The 16,269-nt window shown below is 44.2% G+C and overlaps 1 protein-coding gene across 8 annotated transcripts in view; it reads left to right on the forward strand.

Annotated features, from left to right (window-relative positions):
- Stn1 (STN1 subunit of CST complex) overlaps positions 1–16,269 on the forward strand; it is a 64,446-nt gene that overhangs the window by 7,386 nt on the left and 40,791 nt on the right. For 7 of the 8 annotated variants that reach the window (XR_004768962.1, XM_035441780.1, XM_027407066.2 and 4 more), the window contains 2 exons: positions 3,082–3,177; positions 7,882–7,950. Coding sequence is in view for 7 of the 8 variants with exons in the window: in XM_035441780.1 (XP_035297671.1) it covers positions 3,082–3,177; positions 7,882–7,950 (165 nt within the window). In the remaining variant the exon portion in view is untranslated. The remainder of the gene's footprint in view (positions 1–3,081; positions 3,178–7,881; positions 7,951–16,269) is intronic. The other variant, XM_027407068.2, reaches the window with a different exon arrangement.

Genomic DNA, 16,269 nt, shown 5'->3' on the forward strand with positions numbered 1-16,269 from the left:
GCCAGTGACCTTTGCACTCTAAGCCCTCATGACCTGGCTTCTTCTTGGGAGTCTGAGCACACAGGAGCTCTTGGCTGTAACACAAATACCCTGGATCACCTGGGCCTCTGTGGGCTACACTGTAAAGACTGGAACACGAGCTTGGGTAAGCTAGTTCGTCTGTTTAATCGTTTTCTTTTCTTAGCCTCTTGAGTCGTTTGTTGTTGTTGTTGGTTTGTTTTTTTTTTCCCCCTTGGTGGACAGAGCAGCCACCCAGTGCCCTTGAGCTGCAGAAGAGAGCTAGCTCCCTGGAGGGAAGTGGTTCTCTCTGCCTTTCTTATGTCGCAAGCCATCTTGTAGAGGCCTGGCTTCTTACTCTGTGGTTCATGTCTTAATATGCTTTGAGAAGTTTCTTCTGTGTTTTTAAGCAGTATATTTCTTCCTCAATTTCCTCCAAGTTTCCCCCCCCCAATTCAAACCATCTGTTGTTTGTTTCTGTAGTCCTCTATTGTTCTGTAATGATTTCAAGGTTTTCTTCTGCTGAGCCCTTTGGGACTAGATTTTTTTTTTTCAGCCTCGATGACTTCTCTTGAAAGTGAGCCATTGTTTGTTCCCAAGGTAGACACTTATGAGGTCCATATTTATCCTTTTTCAAGGAGGTATAATATATCGTCAAGTGAAAACCTGTTCAGATTTTTATTGTTGCCAGATATAGTTTGTCACGTGAGGATTGGTGACCTGGGGACACTGGCTTGTGCATTAGTCTGGTCTTCTTACTGCCTTTGGAAACATAGACATCTGTCTGGCCCCTCTCTCTGTCTTAAAGATCGTAAGATTTCAGCTGTTGACTATAGATCTGTATCAAGCTCAGTCAGCCTGTGTTTGTGAACGAAAGCAGCTCTCTCCCAAGGGTGACTGTAACCTGGGCTTCTTCCTTCATGGGACCTTGCCATCATCAGCTTCTGACCTCCTGGGTTCCCCTAAGGATAGTCTCCCATCCATCCATTCTCTTTAGAAGCACCCCCACTCCACCCCTGCAAAAAAGAGGGGCCAGCTCTGGACTGAGTTTTCTTTCTCCAAACCATACCTACTTTCCTAGTGTCCTCTGGCAGACAGCCTCAGGAGCGGCTTGTCCAGTCAGCCCATCTCATCACCCTCCTTTCAAGGGGATCTGGAGAACCATTCCTCGACAGTGGGCAGTGTGAAAGGTCAAACCGTAATCTGATAGGATTGTGACCAGCTGTGATGGGAGGAAAGAGTGGCCAAATCGTGAACCCCCTCACGGTATTAAGGCTAGACCTCCGCCCCTCAAAGCTTGAGAATAGCCAGGCCCCGTCCTTCAGGGAAGAAGAAAAAAAAAAGCCCCAAATCCCACCAATCCCACCAATCCCACCAATCCCACCAATCCCACCAATCCCTGAGCTTGCCCCAATATCCGGCCACAGAATACTTCCAATCCCAGGCCACCCTGGAAAGCTCCACCTTCTTCCCCCTAGGAAACCCTATATAAAGCCTGCCTTCTGCTCAGTCCCCCTACCCCCTACTTCTCGTCTCAGCAGAAGCAGGGACCCTCCTGGGTTTTCTCCTTCCAATCTCTTGTGTGAGGTTTGCTGTGCTGTGTGACTTTGTGGTATTCCTTGGCTCCCAACTGCCAGGAAACCTTTCTCCTCTTAGCTGTAAGACTCACACAAATGCCTGAAGTAGTCACGGCTTCTTTGTTTACAATCCATATATTTATTTACAATGGAAAAGGCTATTTGAAAGCATGTGTAGAGGCAGAGAGATGGCTTAGTGCTTAAGAGTACTTGCTGTTCTTGTGGAGAATCCAGATTTGGTTCCCAGGGACACCCAGTTGGGTAACTGAAAACCCACTGCCTCTAACTTCAGCTCCAAGGAATATAACCCCCTATTCTGTGGGTACTCTTATCCACATATAAAGTCTCTAAAAATAATGTATTGCCTTCAAAAATAGGAAAGATTAAAAATTAACATTTTTATTTCTCTACATATAATATACATGTATGTGTTATATATACACGTGTGTGTGTGTGTGTGTGTGTGTGTGTGTGTGTGTGTGAGAGAGAGAGAGAGAGAGAGAGAGAGAGAGAGAGAGAGAGAGAGATTTGCATCTGCAAGTAACAAATGCAGGTGCTGTGGGAGGTTGAAGACAAACTGTGTCACAGGTACATGGCAGAGGTCCACACAGGGAGCGTGAGTGGGATATGGAGGGCTCTGAAGCAGTCAGGAAGCCCTGGGAATGGAAGCTGCAATCAGGCTCTTGTGACTTCTGAAAGCCCCCAGGTCTGTGTTTCTAGGTCTGGAAGAAAAATGCTAGAGTCGGCGGCAGCTCTTCTGCTCAGGTTTCTCCCCTGCAGAAGCTTGTCTCCCAGTATCTGTGTAGCCTGGGTTTACACACAGGCTCTTAAGAAGTGCTGGAGCTGTGGTCAGCTGACCCCAGGGGCTGTGTTTGTGTCTACTCTCACTGCTTCATAGGAATGGTAATCGGTTTCCTAGAAAAGTTCTGTTTAAAGAAGCCATGGGGATGGAGAGAGGACTCAGAGGTTAAGAGCACTTGCTCTTGCAGAGAGCCCTCATTTGATTCCCAGCACCCATATGTTGACTCACAGCCATCCATACTCCAGTTCTAGGGGATCCAACAGGTAAGCGAGTGGTGCACACGCATGCATGCAGGCAAAACATTCATACATATAAAGTAAAATAAATCAAATCTAAAAAACATTTAAAAAAAATAAAAAGCCATAGTTTCCTCTGCAATCATTCAGATGCAATGGTGCTTCCGTCCTGGGAACCTTATTCATAGAAGCACACTTCTATTCACAGTGGAAAGTGAATTAACCAATCTGAGTGGGTGGCCCTGCTCTTCTGTTTCACTAGTTCAGGCTCTCAAGAGCCCAGTTTTTGCTTCTGCTCCTTGAAAAGGCCACTTAACTTCTTAGACCCTGCCACACGCCAAGGCCTGACTCTTAAGGTTGGAATTTGGCCACACAGCGTGCCACTGATTTGAGACACCCTATGCCCAAGAGACATTTAATGCAAGAAAATATGGCCGTGTTATCTGAACTGCTTTCTCTTGGTTTTTAGGCATATATATTTACAACGGGCATCCGATAAGACGGGTGGATATCCTGGGAACTGTCATCAGCGTGAGAGAAAGAGAAACTTTCTACAGCTATGGAGGTAAGAGCCATTGCCTCTGAAGCTGAGTTTGTACAGATGGTCCCCACACTCAGCTGAGAATTGAAGTTTTAGCAGCTCTCACGTTTGCAAGCAACTGGGGCCTCACGAAAGCGAGCGAGCGCTCTGTTGAGAGGCCCTTAGGGTTTCGTGTCTGGGTGAAGTAAATGAGGCCACAGGTAAGAATGATACTGGTCACGCTGGGAAGAGGGGGTGGTAGAGGGGGTGGAAGTGACCCCAGCAGTGTGGGGTCACTGGTCGGAGAAGACACCGGACACCTGTGACAGCTGTGCAGAGCCAAGGACAGGGCTGGGCTTATAGTGATCCCTTTGAGAAGAGGCTCAAAAAATGTAAAAGTAGACCTATTTAAAAGAATGTAAAAACCATTTTTTAAAGATTTATATTCAGAACAGTCAGGGAAGAGAAAAAAAAAAACCTTTTTGTTACTCGAGATGTAAATATCTGTTATCAGACTTGCCTGTTTCTCATGATGAAAACTAACACGGGGCCTCTGTAGTTTGGACACCAAAGAATTGCTCGAATCTGCTTTAGTATGGGGGGGGGCTCTTACCTTTGGGGGGCAGTGTAAGTATCTTTATTTTATTTTCAGTTATGTGTATATGTGTGTGAGTGTGTGTGTGTGTGGTTGTTTGCATGTGAGCCCAGATGCCTGAGGAGGCAAGAAGAAGGTGTCGGATGCCCAGAGTTGGAGTGATAAGCAGCTGTGAGCCACCCAGTGTGGGTGCTGGGCACTGGAACCCAACTCTGCTCCCTCCGCTGGAGAGCAGTAAGGGCTCCTAAACTGAGCTGTCTCTCCAACCCCAATGCAAGCATCTTAATTTGTTACACTGTTCCATTAGCTGAACAACTCCGAGGTTCCCAGACCTAAGAGGCCATGATAGATGTTTGGAGGGAAGCATGATTTGAATTGCAGACCTTTGCTCTGATTGACATCATTACCTTTTGTGGCATTGCCTGCGGTTTCTTTTCTTGCTGTACATGGGGAATAGTAGGTCTAAGAACATTTGATTGACATTGTAGTATCATTGCATCTCTCCAGTATCTGCCTATTTTCCTGAAGGTGAGTGTTCTTGTGCTTATAAAAAAACATGTCTTTGGGGGATCTGGAGGCATGAGTCAGCAGTTAAGAGCACTGACTGATCTTCCAGAGGATCTTAGTTCAATTCCCAGCCACCACATGGTGGCTCACAACCACCTATAATGAATTCTGGTGCCCTCTTCTGGTCAGCAGGCATTCATGCAGACAGAAAACCATATACACAATAAATAAATAAATAAATCTTAAAAAAAAACAAAACTTTTTTTTTAATTTAAAAAAGAACATGTATGAGATGAAATCTCTCCCTCTGTGAGTGCCCCCCCGTGTGTGTGTGTGTGTGTGTGTGTGTGTGTGTGTGTGTGTTTTAAATCTTGCCAGGCATCCCTCTCCTGACTCTCTTTGCTATATTTTACCAAAGATGTTAGTCCTATTTTTCTTCAAGATAACTCAGCAAGCAGGTGCTAAGCTCCTACAGTATACCCAGCTGTGGGCAAGTGCATTGTCTGTTGTACAACACAGTGCTACTCTCTAAGTCCCGGGTGACATAATCATGTCTTTCAGCTACAAAGCACTTTTTATATTCATCATTTCATATTATTCTCCCAATTTTGTTTATAAATAGGAAGGACAAGTCTTTCCACTTTGCGGGTGGGAAAACTATGACTCACTTAACTTTCTCGGGTTCTGTTGGGAGAAGCCCATTGGATGGCTGACTGGCCCTGGTATGTGTCGTCGTCGTCTGCATAGAGCTCACATAGCTCACATCCCCTTCTTTCTCCAGGCTCCTCTGACCCTAGTCATCTGGAGTTGATGTTTTCAAATCAAATAAATGAGACTGTTGGGGATTTCAGTGCTGGCCTGAGGATTGGGTCTGATTTAGGCTTGTGACATAAAGGGACTTCACTTAAGTCATTTCCCCACCACGGAAGCATTGAAGGCGATGTGTTTGGCTGTTCCCTAAGAAGTCTTTCCCTCCAGTGAGTGTTGTGAGGGCAGAACACATCCGTGGGCTGCAGGAAAGCAACAGTGGGGAAGTAATTAAGAGCAGAAAGGCTTTGCACTTCACTTCTTGTGTGGCCAGTTGAAGCAGAGAGCCACTTTTCTCCCTGCTGTCTGCAGGCCCAGCGTGGCTCTCCTCGAGCTGCTTCTGACTCACTATAGGCCTGTATTGTGGTGTTTCTGCCCACACTGACTCATCCGACTCTCACACTGGGGAAGGATGTGGTGTGGCTTTGCAATGATTCTCCTCTTCCAGGTCACTCAGCAGCAGGCCACAGGAACCATGCATGCTACATGAGAAGTGACAGGCCAGAGAAGTTGGGGTTTGGTGGCAGCGCCCCCATAGGATACAGAGCCCCTGGCAGCAGCTTGAGCTCTGATGTGGCTCTCAAGAGGCTGAGGTTAGACCAGGATAACCTTGAATCCCTTAGAACAAATGTTCACCATTGGCTTCCAATATAAATGAATACTTTCAGCCAGCTGCAGTGGTTCCCTGTAATCCTGGCACTCATGATGCTGATGCAAGATCACTGCAAGTTCGAGGCCAGCCAGAGCTACATAGGGAGTCCAATCCAAGCCAGCTGTGAGGAAGACCCTGTCTCTTTTTGTTTTTGAAACTTATCTAGCAGTTAATGCTCATATTGAATGTAGGCGTCTTCCCCCATACTCCAAAAGATTCTGCTACTAGCATTTAGTATCTTAAAATCATTTCTCTCAAAATACAGTTTAGTTTTTACATATGTAAGATTTATAAGGTATGGGGATTTGTATTTTACAATGAGGCATGTGTATCTTTCAACAGTAAAGACCCAGGTCTTCATTATAACCCATTGATCTCATATACTATGTTGTTACACTTTATTTAATTTATAAACATTCACGTTGTTCCCATTTTCAGTGTAATAAGCACTATTTTAGTGAGCAGTGTTAGGCAAGATATAGATATCTGTGCACTTGTTCTGTCTTCCTCTGCAGAATAATTTACTAGAAGTAATTGCCGAGTCAAAGGGTGTGTGTACTTCTAACTCTGATGCTTGCTCCCCATCTTGCTGTTTAGAAATGAAATGCTGATTTATACCCCCACTTGTTGCCAGTGGGGGTGTCATTACTTCTCCATTGTTTTTTTGTGTGTTGGGGATTGAACCCAGGGCTTCATGCATGCTAGGTCAGAGCTGTACTTCTGAGCCACGTCTTTACAGTCTACAAGTTGAGAAATTATTTAAACTTGATTGTTTTGGGTGGCAATTAGTGGATTTAGCATATTGGCATGTATTTTTATTTGCCGCTTATGCATTTTCCATGCATTGTGCATCTCTTTGTTTTGTTTTTTTTTCTTGGTAATATTTCTCTTGTAGTCTTGGTGTTTTTCTCACTAGTTCATAGGAACTCTATATGTTAAAGCAGTAACCATGTATTGGAAAAGTTGCTCTCTGTTATTGGTTTTAGGTCCGCAAATGTATCAAAGTTTGTTTAATGAGTTACAATATTCAGATTCTGCTCTAGAAAGTCTTTCTCCTCCAGTTCTAAATCCAGAGCCAAAGGATGGCCACCATGCCCCCCTCTGACATCATTTGCCTGTTTTATGCTAACAAAATGAACTTCTCCCTCTGTAGAGGGTAGTCTAACCTTCTACAGAGACTTAAGCCAACATGAAAGCATCTCTACCTTATATTCTATACTGCCCGGCCTTTACAACAGTCTGCTTGTTTTGATTTGTCCTAATTTTGAGGCCCACTACTCTGCTTAGCAACCTGTGTTTGGAGTTCATCAGAATTCTGTCAAAGAGAAGATCTTCTCTCTGCAAAGATCTCCTAGTTCCTCTGCAGTCACAAATCCAGGTCTCATGGGAACTGTCTGATTTGTTTTTCCTTTTGGCACTGTAAATGGAATAAGCCAGACCAGTTCTACTTTTGTGGCCAGAGTGTAGTCATTTTCTGTTATGAAAATGAGGCTGGGTCCTTCTGTGATGACCTTGGTCATCCTCATACCCTGCCATGCGCGGCCAGGACCGGGCAGAAGCCTTTCCACAGAGAAGCCCCGGGGCCAGGTGATGTGGGCCACTTTGCTTGGGCAGTGAGTAAGCCAGTGGAATAGAGGTGACGGAAGCCTGATCCCAGCGTGCCAGCGTCTCTGACCACAGAGCACCGGACTTTCTTGTTTGAGAGAGAGAGAGAGAGAGAGAGAGAGAGAGAGAGAGAGAGAGAGGAGAGGCAGGTGATGGATGTGGGTGCTCCCAGGGGATTTTTGCACCTAACTTCCTGAGGATGCACTGTTAGCAGACTAGATAAGATGCATCGGTGCCACTGAGGTAGGGTGAGGGAAATGCTGAAAGTGTCCATTGGGCGCATGTATCACATGCTTACAGCAAGCAGTTCATACTGGTGTATAGTGCAGGGCTGCTTCTGAGGACAGAGGGAGTTTTTTGTTTCTTTCTCTTTTTATTAGTTAATTTATTTTACATCCTGACTGCAGTTTCCCCTACCTCCTGTTCCCCTCCCCCCATCCACTTGGAGGGGGAGGTATTTTGGGGGGGGATTGCTGCACTAGGCTGTTGGAAGTATTGTATTTCAGTGTGGCTGAATGCAATGATGACGTGGATCAGTCAGCTATGCCTGTCTCTCACCTACCCTTTGCTGCTTCTCTTTCAGTGGATGACGCCACTGGAGTTATAAACTGCACCTGCTGGAAAAAGCTGGACAATGCTAAGTCTTCACCAGGTGATTACATTTGCCACATTCCTTTGATTTTCTGATAAACAAAGGATTTTGCTCAAGGTAGCTCATCAAACAACTCTGAGTGTTTTCACACTAACCCACTGATGGGATGCAATTGTAGCCCTGACACACTGTCCCCAGAGCTTTGGCTGGTGGTGGCATTGGTGGCCCTGGCACACTGTCCCCAGAGCTTTGGCTGGTGGTGGCATTGGTGGCCCTGGCACACTGTCCTCAGAACTTTAGCTGGACATTAGTGGTACTGACACACTGTCCCCAGAGCTTTGGCTGGTAGTTGCTTTAGTGGCAATTGCTTCTCTCCTACCTACTTGATCATAGCTTTCTCCTAAGCAGAGGGAATGAGGAAGGAATCATGGAAGTTTCTACAGTACAATTTTTACCTTGAATTATTTTGCAAGTCAAGATATTGTAGTCTAATGGTTCATCAGGTCATAATCCTTGACCAAAGCTTCTGAAGATTTCCCTTCTACCATGGCTGCCACGGATGTCTCTGCTGCCATCATGCAGATTAGTTAGCCATTAGGTAACATAAATCTTAAAAATTGTATTTTGAACACATTGACCAACTGGAGTATTTGGAATTACAAGAATATATTTCAGTGATACTTAGTGTGAATGTGTGTGTGTGTGTGTGTGTGTGTGTGTGTGTGTGTGTGTGTGATTGTTTTTGTGTTTGTGTTGTTAGGTATAAAATCTAGGGCTTAAAACATGCTGGACAAGTATTCTTTCTATGGGTTTACAGCCTTCAGCTCTCTTCAGGTAGTTTTTTAGGTTTCTTTACTTTATTGTATGTGTGTGTGTGTGTGTACATGTGTAGCACACGCATGCACTACCTACAGAGGCCAGTACCAGAAGAGGGTGTCAGGTTCTCTGAAAATGTAGTTACAAAGGACTGTAAGCCACCCCGTTGGTGCTTGGAAGCCGACTTGGGTCCTCTGTAAGAGCATAAAGTGCTCTTAACCAGAGCCATGTCTTCAAGTTCTCTTGCAGAGAGTTCATGTTCCATTCCCAACACCCACGCGATGACTCTTGGCCATACATAACTCCAGTTCCAGGGGATCCAAAGCCCTCTTCTGATTTTCCCAGGCACCAGGTATGTATGTGGTACATACAAAGTCATTCAGGCAAAACATTAGTACACATAACAAAAAAAGTTTTTAAATTTGGTTTTTCAAGACAAGGTTTCTCTGTGTAGCCCTGGCTGTCCTGGAACTCACTGTGTAGACTAGGCTGGTCTTGAACCTGGAGATTTGCCTGCCTCTGCCTCCCAAGTGCTCGTATTAAAGGTGTGCACTGCCACCCAGCATAAAATTATTTTTTAAAAGTTAAATTAAGATCATAATAACTGAAAGGGTGTTATGTATTGTTAGTGATTATTTTTAGCTCTGAGAAGTCATAGATACTGGCATTCTCTTTTGTTCTGTTTTGTAACATACAAAGAATAATGGCATCCATGTGGGGTTGTCAAGTTTCTCTCTTCAATGTCTAACCTCCGGTGTCTGTTGGACCAGGCTGAATGTTGCAGAAATGTTTCCTGTTTGCTTTTGCCATCAGAATCCCAGCTTGCCTTTGGCTGGACTGACCAATGGCATGCTCATTTGTTTAGATTCCCAGTGTGCTTTCATTTAGAGATTAGCTAGTTTTATGTAACTTTACCATTCCTATTCCTAATTTGAGAACATCTAAGTACATGGCCTTGCTTTGCTTAGGAGTCATTATAGGTAAACTTAAGGCAAGAAATAATCCTGTAGGACAATCAGATGTTGGGATTTCTGTATAGTTTAGGATAATTATCTCAGTCTGTAGTTATATAAGTACAAATATCTGACATAAGGAAATTTGTTTTGTTTTGTTTTTTTATGGAGGGGTGGTGGAAGGTCTCACTGTGTAGCCCTGGCTGGCTTGAAGTCAGTGTATAGGCTGGCCTTAAACTTATAGAAATCCACTTGCCTCTGCCTTCTAATTGCTAGGCTTAAATGCAAGTGCCACCATGCACAGTCAAAAGGAACGTCAGGACTGTTATGTTTCAGCTCGCAGTTTGGCAGGGGAGGCATGGAGGCAGGTGAATGATGTCCCTGGTCACACCACATCCGCAGGAGGCAGAGGAAGGCGGGCGCTACTGTCCACTCACCTTCTCCTTTTGTTCATGTTCGGTTGGGGATCCCAGCCTGTGGGATGGCAGAGTTCCCGTCCTAGGTGGATTCCTTCTTTAGTTAAACCTTTCTGGAGACAGCCTTGTGGACACACCCGAGTGTGTTCCTCTGGGAATTCTAACTCCAGGCTAGTTGATGATGAAGACTAACCACCATAGTGCTGTCACACAGAATGCCCAGGCAGGTAACTTATTACACACAATTTGTCTCTCTGTCCTGGACGTTGGAAATCCAAGTACAGAATGGACTCATGCCTGGTAGAGGCCAGTCTCTGCCTCTAAGATGGCTCCTTGAATGTTCTTCTCTGGAGTGACACCCCCATGGCAAAAGAGCAGAGTGAGAGAAGTCCCCTGCACAGCTTACAGCAGCATTGACTCATCCACACTGTTTTTGTGCTCTCAGTACCTCTCAGTTAGTCCTACTCCTAACACTGCCATATTGTTGCTCAGGTCTGAATGCCTGTCTCTCAAAGGTCTGTGTGGATGCTTAGTCCCCAGGGTTGGCAGAAATGGAAAATATTGTAGACATATACGAGGTGGGAACTAATGTGAGGTTCTAGGTCATTAGGGACATGCCATCAAAGGGTACCCTGCCTTAGTCTCTTTTTGCTTCCGGACTCAGTATGTGACTTTCACTCTGACACACACTCCTGCTATGACATGCTACTCTCATCACAAACAGGGATAGCCTGACCTCGGACTTGAATACCTAGAACTATCAGCCAAAATACAGCTCTGTGTTCCATAAGTAGTCTGACTCAGTGTTTCATTACTGTGATGGAGCGCTGACTGGTCCACTTTGGGGTACAGTGTCCAACCTGTGAGACTTGAAGGGTGGAACATCATGCAAGCCACAAAAGCATTATACATCATTTGCAGTTCATAGCTTTGCTCGCAATCTTTAATTAGAATGCATAATTTGTCTAGCCACACCTGAGTTAAATGGAGGGTGAACAAACTTCTATAAAGGGACAGATGGTAAATATTTTCTATTTTGTAGACATGATCTGCCTCAGCTACTTGACACTGCCATTTTATCACAAAGTGGCCATGAATGATACATGGGACAAGCGGGCATGGCTCAGTCCCCAATAAAACTCTAAACAGGCTATAGATTGATTTGGTCTGTGTTTAGATATTGGTTTTATTTTCTAAATTAACTCTTTTTGAGGGGACAGGGTCTCACTATATATCTCTGGCAGACCTCAAACTCACACTGAACCCTTTGCCTCCCCAGAGCTGGGATCAAAGGCGCGTCTTACCATGTCTCCCCCCCCCACCCCAGACAGGTTTTCTCTGTGTAGCTTTGGAACCTATCCTGGCACTCGCTCTGGAGACCAGGCTGGTCTTGAACTCACAGAGGTCTGCCTGCCTCTGCTTCCTGAGTGCTGGGATTAAAGGCGTGCGCCACCAACGCCCAACTAATTCACTCTTTCTAAAGAAGTGGCATGATTAGGAGCACTGACTCCTGTACTTAGTCATAGCAGTGTCTCAGATCAGCAGAATGGCTGTTAATGCTGAGCACACCAAGAGTAAGATGTTCTGAAGCAGGAAAGCAAACCAATGAGCAATCAAGAGTAGTCTCCATTTAAAAGCAAATAGAAAGAAAACGGTGAGCGTGTCAGGGGAAGCCTAACAAGGGTTCTTGTCATGTTTCACATGAGTGCTATTTTTAGATCGCTCCCAACTCACTCATTCTCTCCTTTCAATTTAATTGCCCCCAAGCTTAAAAGTTTTCCATTGGAAGGTGGCCAAAAATGACAAATTTTTTAAAAACAAAATTTAGTTTGAATCAAAATTATGTTCCAGTCAGTTAAATAAAGAATATAATGTGAACTGTGAGCATTCCGTTAACTGTACCGATTGCACTTAGCTTCTGAGCAAAGTTAAGAAAGCTAGGTCCTCACTATTAGACGGTCACCTTCAGGATGGGACAGATTACTAAAACACTTCTGTCAGGCTCCAGCCGTCTCATTGCATTCATTAAATTACACACCAGAGGCTTCTTTCATCATTTGGCTCTCTTAAATGAAAGCTGGGCCTCTTCTCAGATCAGCCGTTGGCCTGGTAATGTCAGTGGTGCTGCATGGACCTTTTAATTGTCTCCTGTGATGTCTGCATGGTGGCAGGGAAGTTTATAAATACCTTTAAATGTCAGGTGGAGTAGAAGAGGCCCTGGGGATAGGAACATGGGGAGAGCAGCCTTTAAGAAAGGGATTCTTGTGTATTTTCAGAGGAAACCTAGTGAGCTAAGCATCCATATTAGTTTCCTTGGTGTCAGTTACCGAATGCTCACACTTCTCTGTGCTTGCTGTGTTGCTATGGGCCTTGGTCCAGCAAATGTTGTATGATATTTTGATCATATTCTGACAAATAAAGCTTGCTTGGAGTCAGAGGACAGAGTTAGCCTGGAAGACTCAGGACAGGAAGTAGTAAGACGGGGCGGAAAGGGATCTTGCCCTCTGCTCTTTAGAGAGCAAGTGGGGAAGACTGGTGGCTTCTCTGCTTCTCTGGTCTTTCAGGCTCTTACTCCAAAATCTGACTCCTGCATTTTTATTGATAAAGAATAGAGTAATTCGTCATCTGACACCCAACATGGCTTGAACCCACAACCCTGAGATCAAGAGTCTCGTGCTCTACTGACTGAGCTTCTCTATGGAAACCCTACCAAGACAAACCAGAGTGCAGGACATAAACCAGCATTTAACAAATGCCTTTTCAGGCTGGGTGTTGGTGGTGCACGCCTTTAATCCCAGCACGGGAGGCAGAGGCAGGCAGATCTCTGTGAGTTCAAGGCCAGCCTGGTCTCCAGAGCGAGTGCCAGGATAGGCTCCAAAGCTACACAGAGAAACCCTGTCTTGAAAAACCAAAAAAAAAAAAAAAAAAAAAAAAAAAAAAGCCTTTTCAGGTAGGGAACAATATCTGGAAAGAGTTGGCCATGGTTCCTATCCTGCAGCTCACATAAAGGAACCTGAAGAAGACATACCATGTATCTATCCCAGTGAACATGCTGTGGTCTAGTAGTCCCAACTGCTGAGTCACTAAAAAAGTCAAGAGCAACAAGAGGAGTAGATTCAAAAATCAGGATTTTTTAAAAAATTATCATGCAACAGAATGAAATCAAAGAAGTGTTAAAATAAAGCAATGGGCAGTATTGTGATAAGCATCATGCATACAGTTTACTTGAAGTTTACATGAACCCAACAGTGCAGGCTTGTCAGCAACAAAGCATGCAGTCTATCGTCTTGTATAAAACAGCCAGCTCAGTGTCTGGGACAAAGCAGTAACCCCAGTGTTGGGAGGTAGAGGCAGGAGGATCAGAAGTTCAAATTCACCCTTGCTACGTATTAAGTTCCAGGCCAGACTAGGCTACATGAGATCCCAATAAACAAAACATCAAAAATCATACATTGTTTCTTTTGCTATTTGTTTTAGTTTACTTCTTAGTGGTTTTGTTTTGTTTTTAGATAGAGTCTCTTGTAACCAAGCTACTCTTGAATTCACAGCATAGCTGAGACGAGCCTTGAGCTCCTGACCCTCCACCTCCCTAGTGCTGGGGTCATACTAAACACCACCACTCCCAGTTCCTCTTGCCACTTAAAAATCAACAGAAAACTTGACATATTGGGCATTGTTTAGGTTTTCCAGTTGCTGTAACAGGTTAGTGGGGGAGCTGTGAGCACACTTGCTTTGCTAATGACATGTGTGGATGCAGGGGGAGGTTTTTCTGGAAAACACTGTAAAAAGTGGCAGGTTGTAAACTCAATGAAAGTCCCCAAAGAAAATAATTGTCTACAGAGCTCAGTTATTTGTTGTCACTTCCTCTGTCCATGGTATGCAAAGCGGAGTCATGCATGATAGCTGTGTGTGTGTGTGTGTGTGTGTGTGTGTGTGTGTGTGTGTGTGTGTGTGTGTGTGTGGAATTAGGGTCCTCAAAGACTAGGTGGGTAAGCATTTGGCAGTGACAAACAGAAACAAACACAGAGACAGTTTGAATCTGAGTGTGTTTTGCACTTCTCAAGCAAGGCTTTTTATAGAGAGATTTTCTCAGGGGATGTTTTTGTTAAGCAAACCCAAACAGATGACATTATTGTTACCTGGCACAGTAACTCAGAAATCCAAAACACAGAATCATCCAGGGTTAATCAAAACACAGAATCGTCCTTGGTTAACATAGAATCAATCAAGGCTAACCACATATTTCTTAAATTAATATGTTTTAATGGTCAGTTATTGTTTAACATCTATTACCTGGTTCTTGTGAGTTTTTGAAATATTGAGTTATTTTAACTCTTTCTTATTAAAAGCTTTCTTTACTGGACACTTAAGCCACTCTCAATGAGACATGTATAGCCATATGAAATTTTATTGTTGAGAATGTTTTTACTATTTGTACTTATGTAAATAACGTGAATGATTTGGAAAGCACGGTTCTTCTGGAGATGAGGTCGTGGCTAGTAAGCCCCTCTCAGGGGATGGTTTCTTATCTATTTCTTTTGCTTAAAATATCAGCATAACATTTTGTTAATATAAAAAAGGAATAGAAGAACAAACAGAATTTGCCACAAGAATCACAGCCCAATATTTTTCTCTGGTTGAGAGTTCCACAACCAGTTCCAGGAGACCTCCTTCTTTTGAAGTTATCGCCTCAGTCTGTGGAACTTGTCACACAGAATCTACTGGATTTGATGGGAGAGGGTTTAAGGCATCTGGGGTTGCATAGCAAGACCACATTTCAAAAACAAAAGCAATAACAAAATGTTGAGTTGTGTAGCTTCTGTGGACACATAGCTGTATTTGGAATTACAGTAGGCAGAACAGAACATCGGGTCTTTAATTAGTCACTCTGATTACAGAAAATGGCCGTATCCTCTGAGGCAGGTAGTGGACAGTATAGTATAAACCACAGTCTCCACAGCCAGACACCACAGTTCAACCTACAGCCTTTCTTGTTTACCAGCTGTTTTATTTTGGACAAATTGCTTGACTTCTCTGTGACACAAGCTTCTTATCTCTGAAATGGAGCCAGCAGAAGGGAGCAGCTGTGAGGCTTGGATGCGCTGCTGTATTATAGAGTCCATAGAAGAGCACCTGTGTACACACACACACACACACACACACACACACACACACACACACACACACGTGTTCCAGGTGTGCTGGTGTATTATAAAGTCCACAGAAGAGCACCTGTGCACACGCACACATGTTCAGGGTTCTTAACTTTGTTCTTTCTTATTTGATATAATTTAGAAGTAAAAGTTAATGGTAGAGATTGTTTAGGGTTGAATGTACATTAGCTTCTTGTCACCATGAGGTGAAGGTTAAAGATAGGAGGAGAGGGGCTGGAGGGATAGCTCACCCATTAAAGGCTCAGCTCACAGCCAAACATGTACGATAGGAGGAGAGTCTGCGCCATGTGAGGGAGAACACTGGTAAGTGAGACAGTGTAAATGGGGTTTCTCAGCCCACCCACCAGTTCCCAAATGACCACTCTAAGGCTTAATATTAATTATAGTTGTTTGGCCAATGGCTTAGGCATATTACTGCCTAACTCTCACAATTAAATTAACCCATTTTTACTAATCTGTGTATCACCATGTGGCTTACCTACCAGTAATGTTCTGGTATGTTACTCCTTCAGCAGCTCCATGGCATCTCCCTGACTCCACCTTCTTTCTCTCCTTTGTTTGGATTTCCCACCTGGCTCTATTCTGCCTGGCCATTGGCCAAATCAGCTTTATTTATCAACCAATAAAAGCAGCACATATTCGCAGTATACAGAAGGACATCCCATATCAGGACAAAGTCTCTGCATAGGTACTAATACTGCAAAAAACAATATAAGGCATACAAATAAGAGGGCTGTGTAGGGCTGTTGTCCCCCAGTTGCTCCTGAGCACGTGGTGCTCAGGGCTCCATTGAGCCTTTGCAGTGGTGGTACAAGGGTGGAAAGGACATTGCAGCCACCCTAGAATTGTCACTTGGCCTCACTCCAGAATCTTCTCCCTGTGTTCTGCCTTTGGATACTTACAGTTTATGCTTCTGTGTAGAAGATTTGAAAAGATATGAAGATCTCCTCTAATAGAGCACCTCACCAGGGAACAGTGTACTGTGTTGCTGTGTCCCCAGCATGGAGGGACCCTTGCTTA

This window comes from Cricetulus griseus, chromosome 3 (assembly GCF_003668045.3).
Source record: "Cricetulus griseus strain 17A/GY chromosome 3, alternate assembly CriGri-PICRH-1.0, whole genome shotgun sequence".
Classification (NCBI taxonomy): Eukaryota; Metazoa; Chordata; class Mammalia; order Rodentia; family Cricetidae; genus Cricetulus; species Cricetulus griseus.